This window comes from Piliocolobus tephrosceles, chromosome 10 (assembly GCF_002776525.5).
Source record: "Piliocolobus tephrosceles isolate RC106 chromosome 10, ASM277652v3, whole genome shotgun sequence".
NCBI lineage: Eukaryota > Metazoa > Chordata > Mammalia > Primates > Cercopithecidae > Piliocolobus > Piliocolobus tephrosceles.
The window spans coordinates 85,930,801-85,954,584 of record NC_045443.1 but is presented as its reverse complement, the minus strand read 5'-3'; the positions used below and the strand labels follow the sequence as shown (position 1 = coordinate 85,954,584).

At 37.4% G+C, this 23,784-nt stretch overlaps 1 protein-coding gene across 2 annotated transcripts in view; it reads left to right on the top strand.

Moving 5' to 3' along the window:
• Positions 1-23,784, top strand: part of KITLG (KIT ligand) — an 87,792-nt gene that overhangs the window by 21,473 nt on the left and 42,535 nt on the right. For both annotated transcript variants that reach the window (XM_023205352.1, XM_023205300.2), the window contains exon 2: positions 14,811-14,924. In XM_023205352.1, coding sequence (XP_023061120.1) covers positions 14,811-14,924 — 114 coding nt within the window. The remainder of the gene's footprint in view (positions 1-14,810; positions 14,925-23,784) is intronic.

The following is a 23,784-nucleotide window of genomic DNA, read 5'->3' as shown; positions in this document are numbered from 1 at the left end:
TACATAATTTGCTGTGGATTACAATTAAGTGACAGCACCAGGATTTGAATTCATGTCTTACTTGCATAACGTTCTTGTTTTAAATATCACCTTCATAAGCAGTGAACCTGCAATTGACATATATTGTTATCAGAAGAACAAGTCCTGGGCATGCTATTGAACCTGCGGTTGTGGAGTGTTGTTACCAGAGAAACATGTCTCAGGCACGTCAATGAATCTGCAATTGAAGTTTATTGTTACCAGAGGAACTTGTCCCAGGCATGCCAACTGTAAATGCTTTGCTGTGTTTCAGCTGGTAGAATTGTATTAAACTCTCATGGATTGCCTATCAAAAATTGGTCTTTTTTAAAATTTAAAATAATCCTTATTTTACAACTTGAATTGTGAAATACTAATGGGAAATTTCTAAGAAAAGTTTTGACCACCCTTAGGAGAAATAAATGCTTAATTACTTGGCTTTTTCCCCTTGTTTTGCTTAAGTTTTAATATTGGACAATATAATCCACTCTACATGGTTGAAACCTGGAATACACTTCAAAGAGTATATTGAAGTGCATTTGGTGGTCTGTGGAATTTTTGGAAAGGCCAGAGGAGCATACTGCAAGCTGAGCTTCTAGAGCAATTCCCAGCACTCAGAACTTAAGTCCACTGCAGTCTGTAAATATGTTGCAGCCAGTGCAGAAAGCTGTTACTGCTGCTGACTGGAGGGTCTTGCTGCCTGCAGTACCAACTAAACCAACAAAATGCATGCCCAGGAGCCAGCCTGTCTTCTCAAGTATTTCCTTCCCATATCAGATCTTGCAGTCATGCCTAATTCGCAGAACCAAAGTACCATCTACAATCCTGGCTAACTTAAAGGGCATCTGAGAAATGGAATTTTTAGCTTTCTAGCCATGATAGTTTAGAGGGATATGCTAGGAGAACATTGGAATGGCAATTAAAAGAGCCAATCAACAGTATTCTCTGCACTCAATACACTTAACTTTTCTTATCTTTTTAAATTTCCATAGGTTATTGGGGAACAGGGAGTGTTTGGTTAAATGAGTAAGTTCTTTAGTGGTGGTTTGTGAGGTTTTGTTGCACCCATCACCCAAGCAGTATACACTGCACCCAATTTGTCGTCTTTTATCCCTCACTCCCTCAAGTTACTGTAAATCAAGAGCATCTAGTATGTAGCGCTTCAATCAAATACCACCTTGTATACCTTTTAAGACATTTCTGTTTTGTTTTCTTTAACCAATATAGCACTCATGAACTATCTAAAATATTATATCTCAGACTTTATAGGGTACATAATAATCACATAGAGAGCTTATTAAAAGATGTGCTTTCCTGAGATGCACGCTCAGAAATTTGGACTCCCTCTGACATTCAGGAATCTGCATTTTAAGTAAACACCCCAGATGATTACACTTTATCTAAACATAACACAGCTGACTCCCTTGGTTTCAATTGGAACACCTTCAGTGAAAGAAGGAACATTTCAACAGTTTATTCCATCCCACTAAAAAGGCAGTTGGTATGTCTTGCATGCATTGCGTAATTCGGGAAGCTAGTTTGTGACCTTTGCCAATCAAGCTTGTTATCTGATGTGATGGAGAAAACGATCAAGACTGAATGTTCTTTGACCTCATGCCTCTAGTTCTACTCATTTTGATGATATTTGGAAGCAGTTAAAGTAGAGTATAAAGATTTAGTTTATTCTCACGTAGTAAAAGATCCAGGTTGATGGTGAGGCGGGGGGGACTTCACTGAAAATTTTCTGAGCTGCTTCCTCAGATTTTTATTTATTTATTTATTTTAATTAAAAGGTCCTGTGAGACTAAACTTGTCAGATTTTCAGTAGCAGATGTGAAAATGCATAAGAGCAAATTTAACTGCATCCATAGTGGAAAAAAAAAACACACAAAAAGGTCCTAGGAAGTTCAGGCATTCAGTCTCAGATTGGGCACTTGGGATCAGATGGCAACTGAAGCCTATGCTCGTTTCACACCACTAAATGGTTTGGAGTTCAAGATATTTTAGAGGTTTTAAAGAATTACATAATTTTTGGTGTACATGGGATCTCACTTTCAGAAGCAAGTCACGTATTTGAAAGAGTATAAATTATGATTTATGTTTCTGTAGCTGTTTTTGGAGAGCTACAACCCTCAGATTCTTTTATATTAGAGTAGTTCAATTTTAAGAGCAGCTAATTGGCATAAGAATGAATGGTGCCAGTGTCCATGGAGTGCTGAAGATGCAGATTTCAGAACTTTCATGAGTTTTTAAAATTATATTTACATACTTTGGCCGGTATTGGGGGAGGTCTGTTCATCTTATTTCTTTGACAATATACACTTACTGCAAAGAGTTGGCAGTAGGTATATAAATCTAGCTAACTTAAAGGGCATCTGAGAAATGGAGTTTTTAGCTTTCTAGACATGATAGTTGAGAATTAAACTAGTACCCATCAGTTTTCTAGACTAGTTCAGTCTGTTACACATCATTATCCTCATAGAAATTAGAATTAGTCATTAGCTCAGATCTCCTTAAAATTCAGTGAATTATACTGTGTAGGGGATTTTTTTCCTCTGCTTTGTATAACTGCTAAAGAGCTTTATTTATGAACAGCTAATGATCTACTTTTCAAACCATTGTTACTAATTGAATAGTCTATACTGCTGTCACAAATGCTTACTCTATTATGTACATCTTTATTAAAATTAATAACAGTAAAAACCTGAATACTCAGGCCCTATATTCTTGCCTGAGATATCAGTCTTTTATCAGGGGTTTTTACACAGGGTCAAAACTTCTGACCTCACCCGGCTTTGTTAACCTCAGGTGAGTTGTTCCCTATTCCTAGGCCATTTAAAAAAGAGAAATGCTGAGTTGATTATTTTAGTCCCACTCTTTCAGGGCTGTCTGTTCCCTTCTACCAAGACAGAAGTGAACTTTCTAGCCCTTTCTGTGATCACTCACTCTCTTCTTTCTTTTTTGGTAAACTGTAGTAATATACCTTTGAAATTCCCTCATATTCATTCAGTCCTGTAGTCCATCCACTGAGGTTGACTTTTAGTTCCATCAACTCAATGGCAACTGCCCTCATTAAGGTCAGTTCCATTAAGTATTCTTTAGTAAACATCATATTGACACCTTTTAGTGCTTGTATTCATTGCCCCCTCCCTTTTTTTTTTTTTTTTTTTTTTTCCTATTGGCTGCAGTACCCTCACAATCAACTGATTTCCCTCTCATGTATTTGGCTTTGCATTCTCTCATCTCCTACACAGATAGTTCATGATAGAATGTCCTCCTTGTATGGTAGTATTCTCTAAGGTTTTTGGTGATAAACTCCCAGACGCCTGCTGCCTCTTCTCTTCCTACATATCTGGATCAGCAAATAGCATCACTTTTTACACATTCACCCAAACTGGAACCTGGAAGTCATTTGTACCTCTTCCCTTTTTGACCCTACCCTCTTTTCATTAGTCACCAAGATCTTCCGTTCTACTTCCATATCCTGTTGAATGTGTTCATTTTTCTCCATTCTCAATGCCACTGCCCTAGTTACGGCCCTCATCATCTCGACTTTGGATTACTTCAGTGACCTCCTAATGGGCCTCATGCCCCCAGGCTTGTTGCCCTCCCTCCTCCAGTCCATCCTTCATTCTGATGCCTGATAAACCTTTTAACAATAAATCATATCTTGACACTCCCCTGCTTAAAATCATTCTGGGTCTCCCCAGGGCTTTTAAAATGAAAACTAAATCAATTAGCAAAATTAGGAGGGCCTCTATATCTCTCTCTCTAGCCTTGTATTTTTTTTTTTTTTGCTTATTCTCATTTTCCAATGGAGTAAAAAGTCACAGAATTCTAAGAACATGCCTTGTTTCCACACTTCTGTGGGCACCTGCTACTGCGTCTGTCAGGGGTCTTCTCCCTCACTGTCTTTGAGTTGGCTGTCCCTGATCACCTTTGGAGAAGCTTCTCCCCCCAGAAACTATCTCTCAGCCCCTCCCTCAAATGCTCCCCTCCCCAAGTCAGGTTTAGCTGTACTTGGGGCAGGGGACGGTTGAGGGAGGGGCTGGGCCTTTTCCCTCTGATGCCCACCTCTGTGCTGTGTTCCCCAGTAACTTGAGCTTCCTGAGGCCAATGACCATAGTCTTTCTGTCTTAAGCTTATGTATTTATTAGATACTCTGGACATGTCTGTTGAATGAATAAGTGGCTCCTGGGATAATGTTACTAGAAGTCTGAAAGCACCCAATTTTGTTTTTATAAGAAGAAACAACTTATCGCTTTATTTTTTGGGTTTCTCCCCTCCCTCTAGCTATGTAAATTTTTGTTTAAGCTATAGATAAGTGTAACTTGATTTACCTGCTGACTTTATTCAACCTAGTAATAACTTGACATGTAGTTTCAGTTTGAAACTGGTTGAGTTAAAGAGACCTATATGCCTTCTGCAATATGACCCTTTTAAATAAAATTTAGTTGTTCATTAAATATAAATGAAGTCAGTTTTATTATCTAACTGGCCCAGTATTTTTCTTTCCAGCATAGCTAGTGTAGGTTTTGGTTTATATCCAGTCCCGCAATTTCCTAGCAAAGTGGCCATGAGGAAGTTACCCAATCTCTCCAAATTGTGTTTTGCTCACCTACAGAATAGGGTAATAATATCTACCTGGTTGATGGGAGGATTATAGGAAATACTATCTGCAAACTGCTTGTCCTGTATGCAGCCCTTAGGAGTTCATATATTTTGAGTTAGTTCCCCTTTAAGTGGTATTTACATATAGAACAAGGACTGATTATTAAAGGGTGAATTTCCCCAAATTTTCTCATATGTTGAGTACCTTGAAATCTTTAAATTCCCTTATTGCATTAAATTGCCTTATTATATTATGTCGTCTGCCTTTTTATATTAAGCAATTTCTTTCTAGGACATTCAGTTTTTTGTTATAAGAACATATTCATTACATATTTTAATGATCACCTATATTTTAAAACATTTTTAGTTTACTTCTTCACAAAAGGATTTTTGTGGCGGGAAGTTAGAAGAGTATCTTTACAAGATTTTGGCACCCACCAATTTAGTTCCAAGTTGGTCTGAGTTTCAATTAGTTACTCTGGTAACATCTGCTTCATTGATAGTAGTTAAGTTTCAAAAACTAAAAAATCTACTAAATGTTTCATTTGTCCCTTTGAGATTACTGAGCAGTGCTTAGAGAAGAATTTCAGTCAATGTAAGATGATTAGGTATTTTCCTTATAATATTTAATGATACATCTTTAAGCAATTAAAAGGATCTGAAAAAAGAAGTCATGTAGAACTGAATGGTTATTCACCAAATGAGGATCCTATTGTTGGTTTACATAGATTATTTTTGGAAGATATGGTTCATATAAGTTAAGAAGACCTGAACTCAGGACTAATTACCATACCTGTATCTTGGTAACTGGCTTTCTTGTCTTTGGGTAGTTGAGCCAATTGGCTCTCTTCCAAAATACATTTGGGCTACAAGGGAACTGCCTGCTTCAATAGCTGGTATGCAAGATTAAAGAGAAGATGAATGTTGTTTTTGGCAGCAGCTGCTGTTTTGTTCAGGGCAGCTCTAATACCATTTCTTAGGTCTGTGCATAAAGAAAATGAGCTACACAAACACTTCACTCTCTTTTTGACTTTGTGAAGTCTGTAATGTGGACCCTGACAATGCATATTTTAAAATCACTTCTCATATTCATAGAGAAAGAAAGGCTTTTTTTCCTGTATTTTTTTTTCCAAGTTTAGAAGATTGGTATCTTCTGGTTTCTTGAACAGCATTTGTCCTCCTGATGTTCTTAGGCTGCATGCATTTTAATTTCTACTGAAGAAAAGGAATCTGCAGTGTGACTTATGTGTTGCAACACACGTTCAGATTAAGTCCATGGTTTCGTTTGGGGATTTTGTAGCTTCTTTTCCTGGCATATGGCTTTTTACTGTAAGGAAAACTCTGTGTTCAGGAGGGATTGGTTATTTGGTGAATAGCCCACTGGAGTCTGCTGATGTTTGTTCTCAATGAAAATGAAAATTGAGCAAGACCTTTGCCTTTGAGGTCTTCAGCCTCATCTTCTTGTAAATTCCTCCCACCCCAGACTTCTTTAAAGTGCTTTTCTAGTGCTATCTGCTACTGTTAAAACCTGCTCCCAGAAAAGGACCTGCCACATCTGTCATTGATGTTAACATAAATTTTAGTCAGGATTACTTCCCTCTACCAGAACTGTTTCTACTGCATGCCTTGGTTGTAACAGTGCACACAGATTTCTCATTTTTTTTTTTTTTTTTTCCTAATCATGTAAATAATTTGAAGGCAGCATTTAGCAATGAAAGGATTATTGGAATTTTGTGTGTTGTGGGGGAATACACGGGGGACACTTTTGATGCCTGTTTCTAAAAAAAAACGAGAACTACCCACGACAATATGTGTCTATACAATGAAAGACTATCCAGAAATGAGAGGTTATCACACAATGAGCTTGACCTAGAGAGAAAAGTTGTACAATGATAAAACAAAGTAGCCAAAGAAAAATGTCATTTACAGCTGCAGAGAATGTTAACAGAAAAAAAAAAAAAAAAAAAAACACACACACACACACAGATGATTACCCAAACTGAAAAGATACATTTTAGAGCAGAAGTCACAAACACAGGGACATTTTGCTTCAGGAGTATATCTCCATTAGGGTGTGTGTGAGCGTGTGTGCACACCCACACATTTAGGTACACTATCCCCTCAGAGTTCCCAGAAATTGGAATAAGAGGAAGAGAAAACAAAGATAAATATTTTGTTGATATATTAGAACACCTCATTTAATTGGAAGTCAATTGTCTGGTAACTAAAGCTACTCTAAACACAGTTCAGAACTAAGAAATAAATGAAAAAGGTGTGTGAACTCAGTCAGTATGAAAATATTCATGTGCTAAAGGTCATACTCTTTGTTCATGGGAGATTTACTCTATACAGTCTTTTCTCAGAAAGTTTTACTCGAACATTTTTGAAGTACTTGTTTCCTGGTTTCCTAGCCAATGCAAAGCCCATAAACCACACAACAAATAATTGCATAGCATCCGCAGTTTGAATCGTTTCTCATTTGATTCTTACTACTAGTTCATGAAATGGGTAAGACAAAAATTATTTTTACTCTCATTTTATAGGCTGATAAATGGATACTCAGGGGGATTAGCTGACTTGTTTGAAGTCACATGGGAAGGGACTGAGAGGTTTTCTGGATCCATGTTCTGCCCATGGTTTCCAAAAGCGTTTTTTTGTTTTGTTTTTTTTCCTAATTTCTTCTTGGTCCTTGGAAACCTTTGTTTAAACAGAATCTTTCTAAGAGACATGAACAAATTAAAAAAAAAAAAAAAAAAAAAAAAGGCTGAGCTGCTCTGCTTAAAATAAAGGGTGGGAGCCAAGAATTCTGACAGAGGGAGTTCACTTTCCTCATCTGGAATAGCTTGACCATCACTACACTACACCATTCATTCATTCATTCCAAAAGTATTTCAATTGAGCTGTGTTTTATTTTTCTGTTGCTACTGTAGTAAATTACCACAAATTTAGTGACTGACTGGGTGTAGTGGCTCATGCCTGTAATCCCAACACTTTGGGAGGCTAAAGCAGGTGGATTACCTGAGCTCAGGAGTTCAAGACCAGCCTGGCCAACATGGTGAAACTCCGTCTCTACCAAAAATACAAAAAAAAAAAAAAAAAAAGGCCGGCCGTGGTGGCAGGCACCTGTAATCCCAGCTACTCGGGAGGCTGAGGCAGGAGAATCACTTGAACCTCAGAGGCAGAGGTTGCAGTGAACCACGACCGCACCACTGCACTCCAGCCTGGGCAACAGAGAGAGACTCCATCAAAAAAAATATATATATATATTATATATATATATATATATATATATATATATATATATATAATATTATAATTTTGAAGATCAAGTGTTCAAAATAGGGCTCATTTAAATCAAAGTATCAGTTGGACTGTGTGTTGCTTTCCAAAGACTCTAGGGGAGAATCTATTTCTTTCTCTTTTCCAGCTTCTAGAAGCTTCCTACATTCCTTGACTCCTGGTCCCTTCTCTCTATTTTCAGTACCAGCAAGGACGTGTTGAGTCCTTTTCATGTCGCATTTACCTGACTGTTCTTCCATCATTGCACCTGTCTCTGAACAGAGCTGGAAAATAGTCTCCATTTTTAAGGACCGTGGGGATTAGATTGGACCCAGGGAATCTAGGATAGTCTCTTCATCTCTAGTTCTTAACGTAATCATGTCTGGAAAGTCCATTTTGCCATATGTGGTGATATATTCACAAGTTCCAAGAATTAGAACATGGACATCGTTGGGACCATTATACTTCCTGCTGTAAGCTCCCACATGGGACATGTGTTGTGCTCATCATCAAGAGTGCAGGAGACTGGAAATAGGCATGTGAGTGGTAAAAATATGTTGCAAGTAATGACATGAGAATTTGGGGGAAACAGGAAAACTAAGGAACAAACAAGTGAAACCTAAATGTTTAAAAGTTATACAAACAAGTACAGTAATTTGGAACCTCTTGGAGAAGGGAAGTTACAACTACATAAGTGAGATACTTTGAAAATCTTCCTTTTATTTGATGAACCTGAACCGTCAAAGAAAAGCAAAGTTTAATATTTCAATTCACTGTTTAAGAAATCAAAGTGTATGTACAATATTAGAAAGACTTCTGTGTAGAAAAATTAATACTGAAAAATTTCTTTTTTATATAAAGAAGTAATCTGTGCAGTTCAGCTGTCTCCTGAGTATACTGGTGAAGGAGGTGTCATCACTGCTTCGCAAAAACCTCAGTATTTCTAACTTGATTATCCCCCTGTCCTAATGTTTAGCTATGCCAGAATGAATTCTTTAATTTTATGAAAGGTGGGTAGTTTAAATGGTAGCAAAGTATCTGCAAAATTAAATTACAATATGAATTTATTTATAATGGCTTTAAAATAAAGGGCTTTAAGAAATATAGGTTTTTCAGAGATATTTGAATGTTTATAAGCCAACATAGGTTTAATTTTAGTATTTACTCAATAGATTTTTATAAAATGAACAAAACCTTATCTTTGTAAGCTATTTGAATTTAACTGATGCAAAAAAAAATATTGCCCTGATCAAATCATTCTTCAATTATTATAGCAGTGTGTGTTGATATATTTTAAGAAACTATCAAATGACATATATTAAAAATTATGATGGTTTGAATAATGTAGAATATTCAGCTGTGGCATGGAATGTGGAACAGACTTGTCTCCATATGCTTGATATTTACAAACTTATTAAAGTTTTAGAGATTTGTTATCACATCACAGTTCTCACAAATCATCTAACAGATTTGTGGGAGTTCTGGGACAGTATAGAGATGCTAAAAGGACAGGAGTTAGAATTGGACAGATCTGGGCTTACTGATTTCACCACTCAGAAGTCACCAAATCTCCTTGTACCTCAACTCCTTCATCTTTAAAATTAGGACATACGAAAGTTATTGTTTTTTCGTTATTAGATATCCAAGATGCTTGGTATATAGTAAATGTTCAGTAACTTTTAGCTCTATTCATGGAATTGTTCCCAAAACACCCCCGGCATCTGCATTCACATTCCAGTACTCTGCCTGATAGAATGGAACTACTTATACTCCTATTTAAAGCCACACTTTCTACTTGAGAACTGAATCTCACCCCTTCTTTCCTGCTCAAGGCTGTTGCCCAAGCAGTCCCCTCTCTTCTGACCTATATTGCCAATTGCTCCCTTCTATTGGATCATTCCCATAGGCATATACACATTGTGGTATTTCAACCTTCTTACAAAGAAAACTCTCTTCACCCCCAATTTCATGCCAGCTACTTCCTCATCTTGGTTTTATTTATGTGTTTGTTTATCCGGTTGCTCTCCTTTGAAGGAAAACTTCAAAACAGATGTTCATACTCATTGTTTCTGGTTAGTCTTGTCTCTTGCTTTCTTACACCCACCATAGACTGGCTTTTTCCCGTACCACTTCAATAAAAGTGCTCTTGTTAATATCACCAGTGACCTTAATGTTGCCAAACCAGTAGTCAGTTCTCAATCCTTGTCTTACTCGACCTATAACCAGCATTTGACATAGTTTGACCTTATTTTCCTTAAAGTACATTTTTAAAGTCTTGACTTTCTTCCATGATCTTTTTGCTTTGCTCTCTTGGACTCTTTTGTGGGTTCTAACTCTTCTGTCAGATCCCTTAAGGTTAGAACACCATAGCATGCTCAGTCCTTTGTTCTTTTTTGTACTTTTACTCACTCCCTTGGTTATCTCATCCACTCATTTGCTTAACATCCCATTTATATATGGAAGGCTATCATATTTATATCTGCAGCCCAAGCTTTCCTCCTAAGTCCAGATTTAAATATCTTGACCTGGCATTATCACTAGAATATCTCTTTTTTTTTTTTTTCTTTTTTTTTTTTTTTTGAGACGGAGTCTCGCTCTGTCGCCCGGGCTGGAGTGGAGTGCAGTGGCCGGATCTCAGCTCACTGCAAGCTCCGCCTCCCGGGTTTACGCCATTCTCCTGCCTCAGCCTCCCGAGTAGCTGGGACTACAGGCGCCGCCACCTGGCCCGGCTAGTTTTTTTTTTTTTTTTTTTTTTTTTTTAGTAGAGATGGGGTTTCACCGTGTTAGCCAGGATGGTCTCGATTTCCTGACCTCGTGATCCGCCTGTCTCAGCCTCCCAAAGTGCTGGGATTACAGGCTTGAGCCACCGCGCCCAGCCTAGAATATTTCAAAGACATCTTAAACTTAACATACTCAAAACTTAACTCCTGATCTGCCCCCCAAACCTTCTCTATCCCCAGTCTTCCCCATATCAGTTGATGGCAACACCATCTTTCCAGTTGTTCATACCAAAATTCTTATAGTCATCTTTGACTCTTTCTCTCAAATCTTACTCTGTCAGGAAATTCTCATGGTTCAGCCTTAGGAAGATGTCCAGAGTCTAACCACTTTCAGTCAATGTATTACTATAACCCTTTCTTGATTGGATTACAGCAACAACCTCCCAACTTGTCTGTTTCATTTTCTACCTGTTGTCACCCTAAAGTCTATTTTTATTATAGCAATCAGACTGATCTTATTTAATTTATTTTTATTCTGAAGTATATTTATATCCCTCCTCTGCTCAAATTCTTGCAATGAATCCTATTTTATTCAATTAAGAGTCAATGTCTGGGCAATGGGCTTCAATAAGCCCTACATAAGCTGGCCTCTCCATTGTCTCTCTGACATCATCATCCTCTACTGCTCCCTAATTTACTCTTGCTATATCTTAAATAACAGATGTCTTAAATAGACCTTAGGACCTTGGCACCAGCTTTTCTCTCTGTGTCTGTACTCTTCCCACAGATGTCTGCGTGGACCACTGCCTTAGCTTTGTCCAATCTTTGGTGAAATGTTGTCTTCTTAATGAGACACTTGTCAATATTACCCTGTTAAAAATTCCAAGCTGTTTCCATACATACTGCAATCTTTGGAAAGAAAAGAGTACAGTTAGTTCTGTGGCTCTTCTCTAGACTCAGAAATGCCTGGTGATTTGACCCTCCCTATAAGTCTTCTTTCAACAAGGACTCAAGAAACTTTTAGGTATTCATCTATACTTCCTCCAAGAGAACTCAGCTGAAGTTACTAGGTAGCAAGCACTGATGTGTGCTTTATTACAAGCATATATCATGCACTGATATGTATTAATATTTTATTGTTGAGACTGGTACTGGAAGGGATAGCTGCTCTAGAAAATGAATAGAAGTTCATGCCATATTCCTAAAAAGCTGCTCAGCTAGCAAAGTATAAGGAGAAGGAATCACCTACCCAATATCACCTATCATTGCCACACATACCCTGAGTGTTCAGTGACTTTCTGATATTAGAGATGGCCTGGGAGTTGGCTCTGCTGGTACTGTATGTACTCTTTTGTTACCTGACCTACTTTTCTTTCTTTCTTTCTTTCTTTCTTTCTTTCTTTCTTTCTTTCTTTTCTTTCTTTCCTTCCTTCCTTCCTTCTTTCCTCCTTCCTTCCTTCCTTCCTTCCTTCCTTCCTTCCTTCCTTCCTTCCTTCCTTCCTTCCTTCCTTCCTTCCTTCCTTCCTCTCTTTCTTTCTTTCTTCCCTTTCTTCTTTTTTGAAATGGAGTCTAGCTTTTGTCTCCAGGCTGGAGTGCAGCGGCACGATCTTCGCTCATTGCGACCTCTCCTCTGCCTCACGGGTTGAAACAATTCTGCTGCCTCAGCCTCCCCAGTAGCTGAGATTACAGGCTTGCACTGCCACACCCAGCTAATTTTTGTATTTTTAGTAGAGACGGGGATTCACCATGTTGGCCAAGCTGGTCTCGATGTCCTGACCTCGTGATCCACCCACCTCTGCCTCCTAAAGTGCTGGGATTATAGTCATGAGCCACCACAACTGGCCAACCTAACCTTTCTTAAAACTAAGTAGTACACATGGTACTGAGCAAAGCCTCCTGTGACTCATGACTGTGATTGTCACTCTGAACCCAAGATCACCAGTAAGGCAGAGTAGACATTATGATTCCAATTCCCTTAACCTTGCTCTAATCTTTTTTTTTTTTTTCCCACAGCTTTTGACACCTTTTGACATACTGTATAACCTAGTTACTTATGTTTGTTGATTAAGCCTTATGAGGGCAGGATGTTTTTGTTCATTATATAGGCCTAGCACCTAGAACAATGCCTGGTATACACCAGATACTCAATAAATACTTGTTAGAGGAATGAGTGAACGAATGTTTCTTTAGTATTTATTCAAGGCCAGGAGTAAAGGATTGTGAAGACCAGTAACAGAATTTCTGCCATTAAATTTCTTTGAGCCAAGGATGTGATTATGGTCATTTCTGAGATTGGTCCATTACAGAGATATCTTAGAGAAACTTCCCAAATCACATCAGGAAAGAGGGGCTTAGAGAAGTTTATTACCAGGGAGATTATGTCTTAGGAATGACAATATAAAAGAAAGCTGAGTTTACTAAATTATATTTACACATGTGAAGGAAGACTGTGAGACTGTGTTATTAACAGAGCGTTTGTATGTAGGGGTTGTCTGTCCAAAAAGAAGAATCCTCAGACAGAAATAATTTTTACAACTTAGTCTTCACTGTGGTCCAAGAAAGATGATGCTATGAAGAGTGTGACCCCACAGTGCTCAAAGTAGCCTTAAATTAAATTATGCAGGATTACTGCTAAAATAGACCATGGTGGTAAGGGAATAAAAGGATTTTTATTTTGAATACAAACCACTTTATCCATGTAATTAGCATTGTAGTTTTAGAAATTTTAGCAAATAATAATCATTATTTGTTCTAGTATAATATCTAGTTAGCATGCAGATATTAATTGAAAATAATAATGCAGTTCCTTTTAAATATGGCTAGCTATATAATAGAGAAGATTTCTAGCCATGTGCATCTGGACTCTTGTGTAATTTTAAGATTTTACAGAAAAATGGCATCTCATAAAAGAATTCACACATATTTTAAGATGTCTTCACATCTGCATGGTTTTGTCATGTTGCTTATTTTTCCTGGAACGCTCATCTTATTTTTTTTTTTTTTGTCAGCCCTTGCTAATCCTCCTTTTCCTCCTAAATCTGGCCACAGTCACATTTTCTCTCTGGCTTTTCTTGGCACTGCTTCCTGCAACTGGTTCTCCCCCTTAAGGTTAATTGATTAATTGCTTCCTCCTCTGTGTTCCCAAAGTGTTTATCACAAGGTGTGGGTGTTATTTATTTACCTGCCTTGGAGTTTCAAGGGCATCTTCATCATCTTTGTTACTCTAGTGACTAGCACTGTTCCTGTAGCATAATACATGTTCAATAAATGGTTATTGAATTTGAGCATCAGAATATATTGTTACCTTGACCACTGATTCACCCAGCAAATATTTATTAAGGGCTTTTTATATGCAAGATACTGTGTTATGTGTTGTGAAGATACTACAAAGATAAATCAGATGCACAAGTCCTTGAAACTCTATAGTGTAATAAGGAATAATAAGTCATGCATTAAAAGAACTATATGATAGAAAATGTTTTCAAGCCGATGTGTAGGTTATGTGTGTTTGAGAGAGAGAGAGAAGACAGATTACTTTCTCCTAGGGTTCAAGAATGCCTTCCTATTGGCTAAGGAAATATTTTCCTTAAGTGGGTAAAAAGCTGTGTTTCAAAATATTCTTTTGATGTCTCACAAATTAAGTGGAATTCTGTCTTAGGTCTAAAAATACACATCTCTGTCACTTTAACTTGGTGTACTATTGTAGATTATTGAATTAAAGCACTGCTCAGGGGTTATACTGCTACTTGCCAAGCGGGCTACATTTAAAGTAGAAATCAGATGTTTCTTTTGGTGCCATAAGGTATACATTTTATGCATTCTCTAGTTTTTAGAAGACACCCTAAGGGCTAAGTCTTTAACATGCTGTTACAAGTTTATTCCTAATTGCCACTGGGAAATTGGCTGAAGAAAGTTTTTGACAAAAGTTAACAATATTGTCATTGAGAGAATAATTCAAAATGGATTTTAGCTAAAAGCTTTTTAAAACTTTGGTGAGCATAGCTTGAATGTGTAATATTTAATTGCATTTAAGCCAATAACATATATATATATATATATATATATATATATATATATATATTAGACCAGCCTTTTTGTGCATCAAAGCATTAGATATTAAAAGTTTGAATGATTACATATTTTAACTGATGATCACCAAGCAATTTTTCTGTTTTCCTTTAGACTTGGATTCTCACTTGCATTTATCTTCAACTGCTCCTATTTAATCCTCTCGTCAAAACTGAAGGGATCTGCAGGAATCGTGTGACTAATAATGTAAAAGACGTCACTAAATTGGTGAGTAAGGAATGCTTTAAAGTGCTGTGTAAAAAAGAGCTGTGGCTCTTTTTCCTGTGCTTGTTGATCAAAGATTTAGATTTTTCTTGCCCCAAAGTACTGTTTTCCTAAGGTGGGGAAAGGAATCATTGGGTTACTATAAAGGGTTTATAGAAAGCAGGTAGTGAGATATTTAAGGTCATGGATAATTTGTTGGTAAAACTGGCTAGTTGCACACCACTGCTGTGACTGCTTCTTTGCTGGTCTTCTCGCCCTCCTTCATAGGCAGTGAAGGACCTTGGAGAGTTCGCTGTGTGCTGATGGGCTTGCCCTGGCTTGTTCCCCATAATCTCTCCAGTGGGTTCCCCAGCATGTTCACACGTCTTCCTACTCTCCTCTAAAAAGCCTAACGAAAGGAAATCTGAAATGGCTGTTCTCCCCATTCCATCAGTATGAAGACCCTGTCACATGTCAGTGGGCATTTGCTTCTTCAGGGAACATAGAGAGGTGATTCATTGCCCACATGCTGAAGGGACTCATCTCCCTGGTTTGTGACACTGAACTCTTCCCTCAGCGAAAGCCATTTGCATTGCTGCCCCTAAGTCACTGCCAGCTCCATGCTATGCTTTTCCAGGTGCTTTCTCTCAAGATCAAGCCACAGAGAGGGCATAACACATCTGGAATGCATCCTACCCAACCCTCACAATCTAGGGGAGATCTTACATGCTTGTTTGAACCATGTATGATTTCAGGATGAACAAAGCTTGAGAAGCAATTTTTTTAAATTCCTGGTTATTTAAATACTGACTGGAGAACCGAGGTGATGTGAGAATAGGTAAGAAATGAGGGTTGTGATGTAGAGAAAGGGATGAAAAGTTTATTTGTTGGGGTAATAGGATAAGGAGTAGAAGGGGCTCTATTCATCTTCCCTCTTCTTGATACATATGTTCCGGTGTATATGTTTTTTATTTTGGGTTTATAATAGAACTTCAAAACAGAAGTTTAAGGCCACTGTTGAAGTCTTGCTAGCTTAGCCTCAATATAGAAGTAGAAACCTACAGACACAGTTTATACAAATGCCTTAGGACCCAGAGAGTTAAGTTTTAAAAGCATTCTCCCATACAGCAGCAGCAGATGTATCAGTATGTCTTACTTGAGGGAACTATGAGCAAAGCCATGCAAGAGTTGCCTGGTATACACCCAGTTAGCTATTGTGTATAGGGTGGGGGTGAGGGGGACGTATTTAAAAAAAAAAAAAAAACATACTGTTTAAAAACAGATCATGTTTTTTTCCTTGAGTTGCTTGTTAGTTTGTGACCCAAGAAACAATACTAAAAGGACAGTATGTGTTTAAAATTTAACTTTTGTGCATGACCTGGATTCTAGTCTAGACTTAACAGGTGATGGCTGTGTGACTTTAGTCAAGGCACTTGACCTCTTCCAGCCTCAGTTTCTTCATCTGTTAAATAGAGATGATATGTCAGAGGGATCTGAGGATAAATTGTAACAATGTAGCCTAAGCCCATAGTGAGCACAGTGCCTGGCACATAGTAGATATTTGGTAAGTGTTAGACACTGTTACTATTTTATGATTATGTGAACTTAGGGAAGAGGAACCATACCAAGTGCCTCAGTTCAGAGCTGAAATGAGTGTAGGGTCGCATTACTGGAAGTAGGATGGTAGTAAGCACCATGAGATCAGTTACTGCCTTAACTCCCATCTGACTCCTTATGCCCATGCCTGAATTCATTTATCAATAAATTGTTTTCAGATTCTAGAAGTTATTGACAAGACCAAGCAGAATAATACAGAAAATGTTATGGTAAACTTGTGTGAGATGACCTAGTCTAGCAAACATGAACATGATCTTAGCTTTCTGTAAGGAAGATAAAGTTTTTAGAGACAAGATGAAGGAAAGAATAAGTCTACAAAGCAAGACAGACCCTTGAAGATGTAATGGTGCAAAACTACTTTTTAATGTATGTTATCTTAATACCCAATGGGCTCAGTCAGTTGTTGGCTAAATTATTCATCTGGGAATTTTAATGTTGATATAAGAGAAGGCTGGGGACAGCAAAGTAGAAGGTGTTCATTAAATGTTTGCTGCATGAGTGAAGAAGAAGAAATGATGTGCTCCACTTTAATGAGCATCACAATCACCTGTCATGCTGATGAAAATTATGCCTGTATTCACAATAGCAAAGACTTGGAACCAACCCAAATGTCCATCAGTAATAGACTGGGTAAAGAAAATGTGGCCCATATACACGATGGAATACTATGCAGCCATAAAAAGGATGAGTTCATGTCCTTTGCAGGGACATGGATGAAGCTGGAAACAATTATTCTCAGCAAAATAGCATAAGAACAGTAAACCAATCACCACGTGTTCTCACTCATAAGTGAGAATTGAACAATGAGAACACATGGACACAGGGAGGGAAACATCACACACTGGGACCTGTTGGGGAGTGGGGCGCTGGTGGAGGGGTAGCGTTAGGAGAAATACCTAATGTAAATCACGAGTTGATGGGTGCAGCAAACCAACCCGGCATGTGTATACCTACGTGTTGTTAACAAACCTGCACGTTGTGCACATGTACCCTAAACCTTAAAGTATAATAATAATTTAAAAATTGCAAGTGCCTGGACCTACAGCAAGAAACTGCTTTGATAAGTCTGAGAAAGGGATCCAAGCATCTATGTTTTTAACAAATTTCTGAAAGGAGGCTTAAGAGCAGTTGCTCTAGATGGTCTCTTCTGTCATTGTTTAGAAACGAAAATGTCTTGACTCTTATTTAATCTCAACTCCTATTATGACTAGTTATCTGTGTTGTATACATTTATAAGGATGCCAGATTAATACAAATCTTCAAAATTTTAAAGTAGGTCATTACTTTAGAACCAGCAGATCACAGTCTCTCAGGGAGTTATTTAAGGTACAGCTCTAAGAGCATCACTATTCCGAATCTCAACTTGTGGAGATGGGGTGTAAGAACCCTAATGTTTCCAATGAGCATCTACATAAAAGTTATTTATGTAGAAGTATCAGGACTGCTTAGGCAATAATGCTTATTGTGTGTGTGTGTGTGTGTGTGTGTGTGTGTGTGTGTGTGTGTGTGTTTTAATGTTTGAAAAGAAGTGGAGTGTTCCTATCCTAACTTATTAATTTCATTTATTCAGCAGCAACATGAGTGACTCTTGAGATTTATGGATGTAGATAATCACAACCTTTCTCTAAAGAATGCTGGGGCAGAGCATCTTGATGGAAGTCGGGATTACTGGGTTGTTTTAATGCCAGCTCCACTATTACCTGGCTGTGTGGCCTTGGACAGATCACTGAATCTTTCTGGCATTCAGTTTCCTAATTTTTCAAATGAAGAACATGGACATGATCAATAGGTCTTAATCTAGGACTGATAAACTTCAAATGCTTACACATGAAGCTCAGAATTGTGCTACCTTTGTATGCCTTATGTTCATTTCTGAGGAGAGTGTGTAGGTTTTATCATTTCTCAGATAAATCTATGGCCCCAAAGAAGATGAGAACTACTAAATCAGAGAAATTTGGAGGCCCTTTTCAGCTTTGAACTTATTTTATTCCATAATGATTTTTTTTTTCAGGTTGCATCTCTTGGAATAATTCAATAATTCAATAATGACTCGACTAAAGGAGGTTATATAGGATGAGAGGATCTTGCTTTGCAGACATAACCTTGCTACATTTTATGTGAGGGAAAGGAAGTGGCCTGACAGTTGATTTTTGCCTCTGCTCACAGTTATTCCTTCAATGGAAATCATTCCTTTGCAACCCCTACCAGTTCCGTCTTTGCATTAGGTGGCAGCTTGCACTGTGCCCACACACTTTAAGTTTATTTGCTTGAAGTGATTCTCATGTCACAGAAGCACATGATTTATGACTTTAATGTCAATTGTTTTAAATTTCTTCTTGAACACTTTATATTGCCCCTACAGTCCCCATGGTTTTCATTTGAAATGTTTCTGGCATGTTTACTAAGCATAATAGTTCATCTATTTACAGAACATTTTGCTTTGTTTCTAAAAAAAGTGTTGCAAGACTTGTTTTAAATGGCAAACTCAGACTTACCTAAAGAAAGGGTCAAGTATCTGGGAAGAGGATGAATCAAGTTTTCATAACTTGTATCTATGGGATAGTTAGGTTTCAGCTTTTAGTAGTTGCAATTGTTCATATAAGAAGGAAATTCAAATATATTGTTCAAATATATTCAAAAATATTGTTCATATAAGAAGGAAATTCAAACTCTTTTAGAGTTCAAACTAGTTTTCTCTGTGTATTCTCCCTACTCTTCTCTTTGTTTGTGATGATGTTGTTTCTTCATTTGAGGCAGTTTAACTCAATATGATTTTGCTGCTAAAGAGAAAAAATGTTTTTGTCTTTAACTTTCTATTGGGTAATGACTTGTCTTCCTCAAAATGTTTCTTAAGGTCCCGTCCCCATCTCATAAAGGTGGAATTATTCTGTCTTTTCAAGGTCAGTCTACAAATTAGTAAGATAGCATTAGAACAAAGGAACCTATTGTTTTCCTGGTCTTGTGGTAGGCACTTAATTCAAGTTGGCTATATTTATACATGATTCATGGAGATTAACATAATAAGAGATTATAAAAATATCCTCAGATAACACATTTTCACACTTTGAATAGACAGTCTTGATTAATTCTGATTATTTTTCTCTTCAAATATTATATTCCTCAAATAGAGTTACTACTGCATTAAAGTGAAGAATTGGAGTCCCTGAATGTCCCCATTTCTGGATGAATTCTAAACTTGTCTTCAAATGACCTATGTATATCATTAATAGTGAAGATTTCATATAATTTTGTTTGACCTTTGAAAAATAATAGTTTGAAAGATAGTTTTCAAATTTTATTTCATTAGGTTGCAATATTTAACATTTTAATTTCTGCTCCTGTGGTCAGCAGAAAATTATTTCTGTATTTAAAGCTAAAATTTAAGGACATTTTGTATTTTTTAAAAAAAGGACTATTAGAAATAATATTTATTAAAACTCTCTAGATAGATTGCTATATTATTAAGAGTATCAGTCTTATTGTTAGGAAAACATTGTTCTTTCTTTATACAATAAATTACTTAGATAATGTGTCTTCTGCTCCTTGAATTTTTATGTTTATCTTTTGTGGAGATGTGGGTCCCTTTGTGCTGCCCAGGCTGGTCTCAAACTCCTAGTCTCAAGAGATCCTCCCACCTCTGCCTCCTGAAGTTCTGGGATTACAGGTGTCAGCCACCATGCTCAGCCTGCTCCTTGGTTTTTTAAAACAATAGTTACGAGTACATAGACACCATGCAGAAACACTTTGCATGGATTGTCTCCTTTACTTTTCATAACCTTATGAGGTAACTGTTTTTAGGCCCAGTATATTGATTAGAAAGCTGAGCTCTAGTGGTATTTAGTAACCTGAACATTATCACTTGGGAAATATTTGAGCAGAGGTTTGACCCCCTAACTACGTATCATTGCAGCACAGTAATGCAGTTCATAATTTATAATGCATTCCCAGTAGTTTCAGGTGTAAATTTCAACCACAATTAATGAATTATCATTGTAACCTACTGAATTTTATTTCCTGAATAGTAGTCACCTTATCTTACTGTGATTAGGAAGCTATCATATTGTAGAAGCTCAGTTAGTACTACTTAATTGGAATCATCATCATAAGGTATGTCATCATCATGAGGTATTATACACTCCCTAAATAGGATAGTTTATAATCTCTTCTATTTGAAAGGAAAAATGGTTATCTATCTTTATTTAGATACTCTTTACTGAGGAAAGATGACCTTGAAAAGCCTCCTAAAATTGTCATCTTAATTTTTTTTTTTTTTTTGAGACAGGATGTCTGCCACTCAGTCTGGGGTACAATGGTGCAGTCATGGCTCACTGGAGCCTCAAACTCCTGGGCTCAAGTGATCCTCCTGCCTCAGCCTCTCTAGTAGCTGGAACTCCCAAGTAGTTGCCACCATACCTGACTAATTTTTAAATTTTTTTTCTTGAGATGGACTCTCACTTTGTTGCCAAGTCTGGTCTCAAACTGCTGGCTTTGAGCGATCCTCTCACCTTGGCTTCTTAAAGCAGTAGGATTATAGGCATGAAGCACTGTGCCCTGCCAATTTTGTAAAATCACAAATTGAGTTACCATTTTAAAAAAGTCCAGTTACACTTGAAAACTATACAGGTGTGGTAATGCACCTGGTTGGTTAAATTTTTAGTCAATATTAGTGGTAGATAAATTTTTAGGAGAAACAAAAAAGCAAAAAGCTTTTTTGGGGGGTGTTATTTCTGAAGGCTGAACAACTAACATTATAGTAAGCTACTGTGTATGAGTGAACGATGACATTTAGATAGAAGCGTAGAGCTTTTCTCCTCTACAGCCATGATTATTAAACAGTGCTAGGTCTGAAAATCATGGACTCTTTCCCCAGAAGAGTTGACATATGCACAGCATTTTATAAAAGTGTCAAGGGAGTCATAGATCACTACTGGGTTTTGATTCCTGCCTTAGACTTGGGAGAGACAGCCGAAACAAGTAAGGGTCTTGCAAAATGTCCAAGTGGCTGCTGATCTCATGAGATTTAGGGACCTCGGTGACACTTGAACCATAAGATTCAAAGGTTTTAAGATCAGTGATCTAGAGAGGAAGTTAGGTGTTCTGACGTGGAGTTATTTTTCTTCTGAGTCCAAATACCTGCAGGATGTGGTATGCAGCCCGTGCCAGTTTGGCTTGCAAAGACTTTTTCTTGGCTGAGTCTCCAGCATTTCCGAATGCTGTTCTCTCGTGGATATTTTTCCAATGTCACTGGACATGGTCAATCCTTAGGACATCCAAAGAAGACAGTAAATGGGGCCCACCAGCACAGTTAGCTCATCATCCAGTGACTTGTTTTTGCAGTTTCTTATTTTACAATCTGGCATAGTATTGACATCCTTGCACTCCAAACCAAAACTCATTACAATGAGTTAGCCTTTGGTAAAATTTTCCGTCAATTGATTTTTTTTTTTTTCTTTTCCATGAATTTCTCTTAGTAGAACAGATTTGTTTTTAAAAATATGTAGCCTTGGTTACTTACCCATTTAACCCTACCAACAGGGAATACTTCCCTGGACTCTAGACCTGGCTCCTGCTTTTCTAGTTTCTAGTTTACATGTAAATATTTAATGTACATTCAGATTCCTAGTGGTCTTCTAATCTTTTGTCTGTCTCTGTTTTCTCTTTGCTCCAAACTGTCTTACCGTACTAATCTTTCTATTTTACTACCATATTCCTTTGCTGAAACATGTTCAGTGTTGCATCACCACTTACATAAGGAAGTCAAACTAGATTGAATTTATAGAAATTACCTAGTTTGCCCTCTTTATTTTACAGACAGGGAGTAGAACTTCCACAGAGATGATGCTATATGTCTAAGCAGAAGCGATTTGCTGTAGAGTTCTGGTGGTAGAACTGTTCCTACTGTACTTTACTACCTCCCTTTTGACCTCCTTAGCTCAACATTTGGAGGGTCTCTATCAAATGCAGTTTCCCTGGAGTATTTCTTCTCTCTTATCTGGTCTCGCTAACACATTATGAGCTTTCCCATGTTTTTGCCTTTGCACAGGACCCTTCCTCTATCTAGAATGTCCTACTCCCTTGCATTTAGTATTAATAGAAATTCATACTCATTCACATACCATGCCTAACTAAGCACTTAGTATTTTACATGAGTTATTTAATCCTTATAAATCTGTCAGCTAGATTCTACATGATTCCCATATGACACATGTGAAAAATTAGGTTAAAGTAGATGAAGTGACTTGCCTAAGACTTTTGAGTTAGTAGGTTGCAGCACCAGGATCCAACCTGAGTGGTCTGTCTCCAGAACCTGTGCTATTAATCCATACATTAAATTCACTGCCTCTAAGGAATATTTTCCAAGTTCCAGGCCATAGGCTCGCTCTGTGATATATATCAGAGAAGCAGAATTTATTGCATGGTTATCTGTGCTTTCTGGAGGTGAATCAGTATACTACGATGTTGAATATTTCCTCCCCAAAATGCTTGGGACCAAAAGTGTTTCAGATTTCATATTTTTTTTCAGATTTTAGAATATTTGTGGTTTTTTTCTTTTTAATATACTTTCAACTACTATTTTTGATGCAGGGGCTACATTTGAAGGTTTATTACTTGGGTATATTGTGTGATGTGGAGGTTTGGGGTATGATTGATCTCATCACCTGGGTAGTGAACATGGTACCTAATAGGTAGTTTTTTTAACCCTGTCTTCCTTCTTCCTGTCTAGTTGTCCCTGGTATCTATTGTTGCTATCTTTATTTCCATGAGTATGCAGTGTTTAGTTCCCACTTCTAAGTAAGAGCATGCAATATTTGGTTTTCCATTCGTGTGTTAATTCACTAACAATGATGACCTCCAGCTGCATCCATATTCCTGCGAAGGACATGATTTTATTCTTTTTCTGTGGCTGCATAGTATTCCATGGTGTATATGTATCATTTTGTCTTTATTCAGTTCATGATAGGCACATAGGTTGATTCCATGACATTCTATTGTGAATAGTACTGTGATGTATGTACAAATGCATGAGTTTATTTGGTAGAAGGACTTCTTTTGGATATATACCTAGCAATGGGATTGCTGGGTTGAATGGTAGTTCTGAGTTCTTTGAGAAATCCCCCAGCTTCTTTCCGAAGTGTCTGAACAGTGTATATGCATTCCGTTTTCTCTGCAGCTTTACCAGCATCTGTCGTTTTTTGGCATTTTTTAAAATTATATCTTAAGTTCGGGAGTACATGTGCAGAACGTGCAGTTTGTTACATAGGTATAC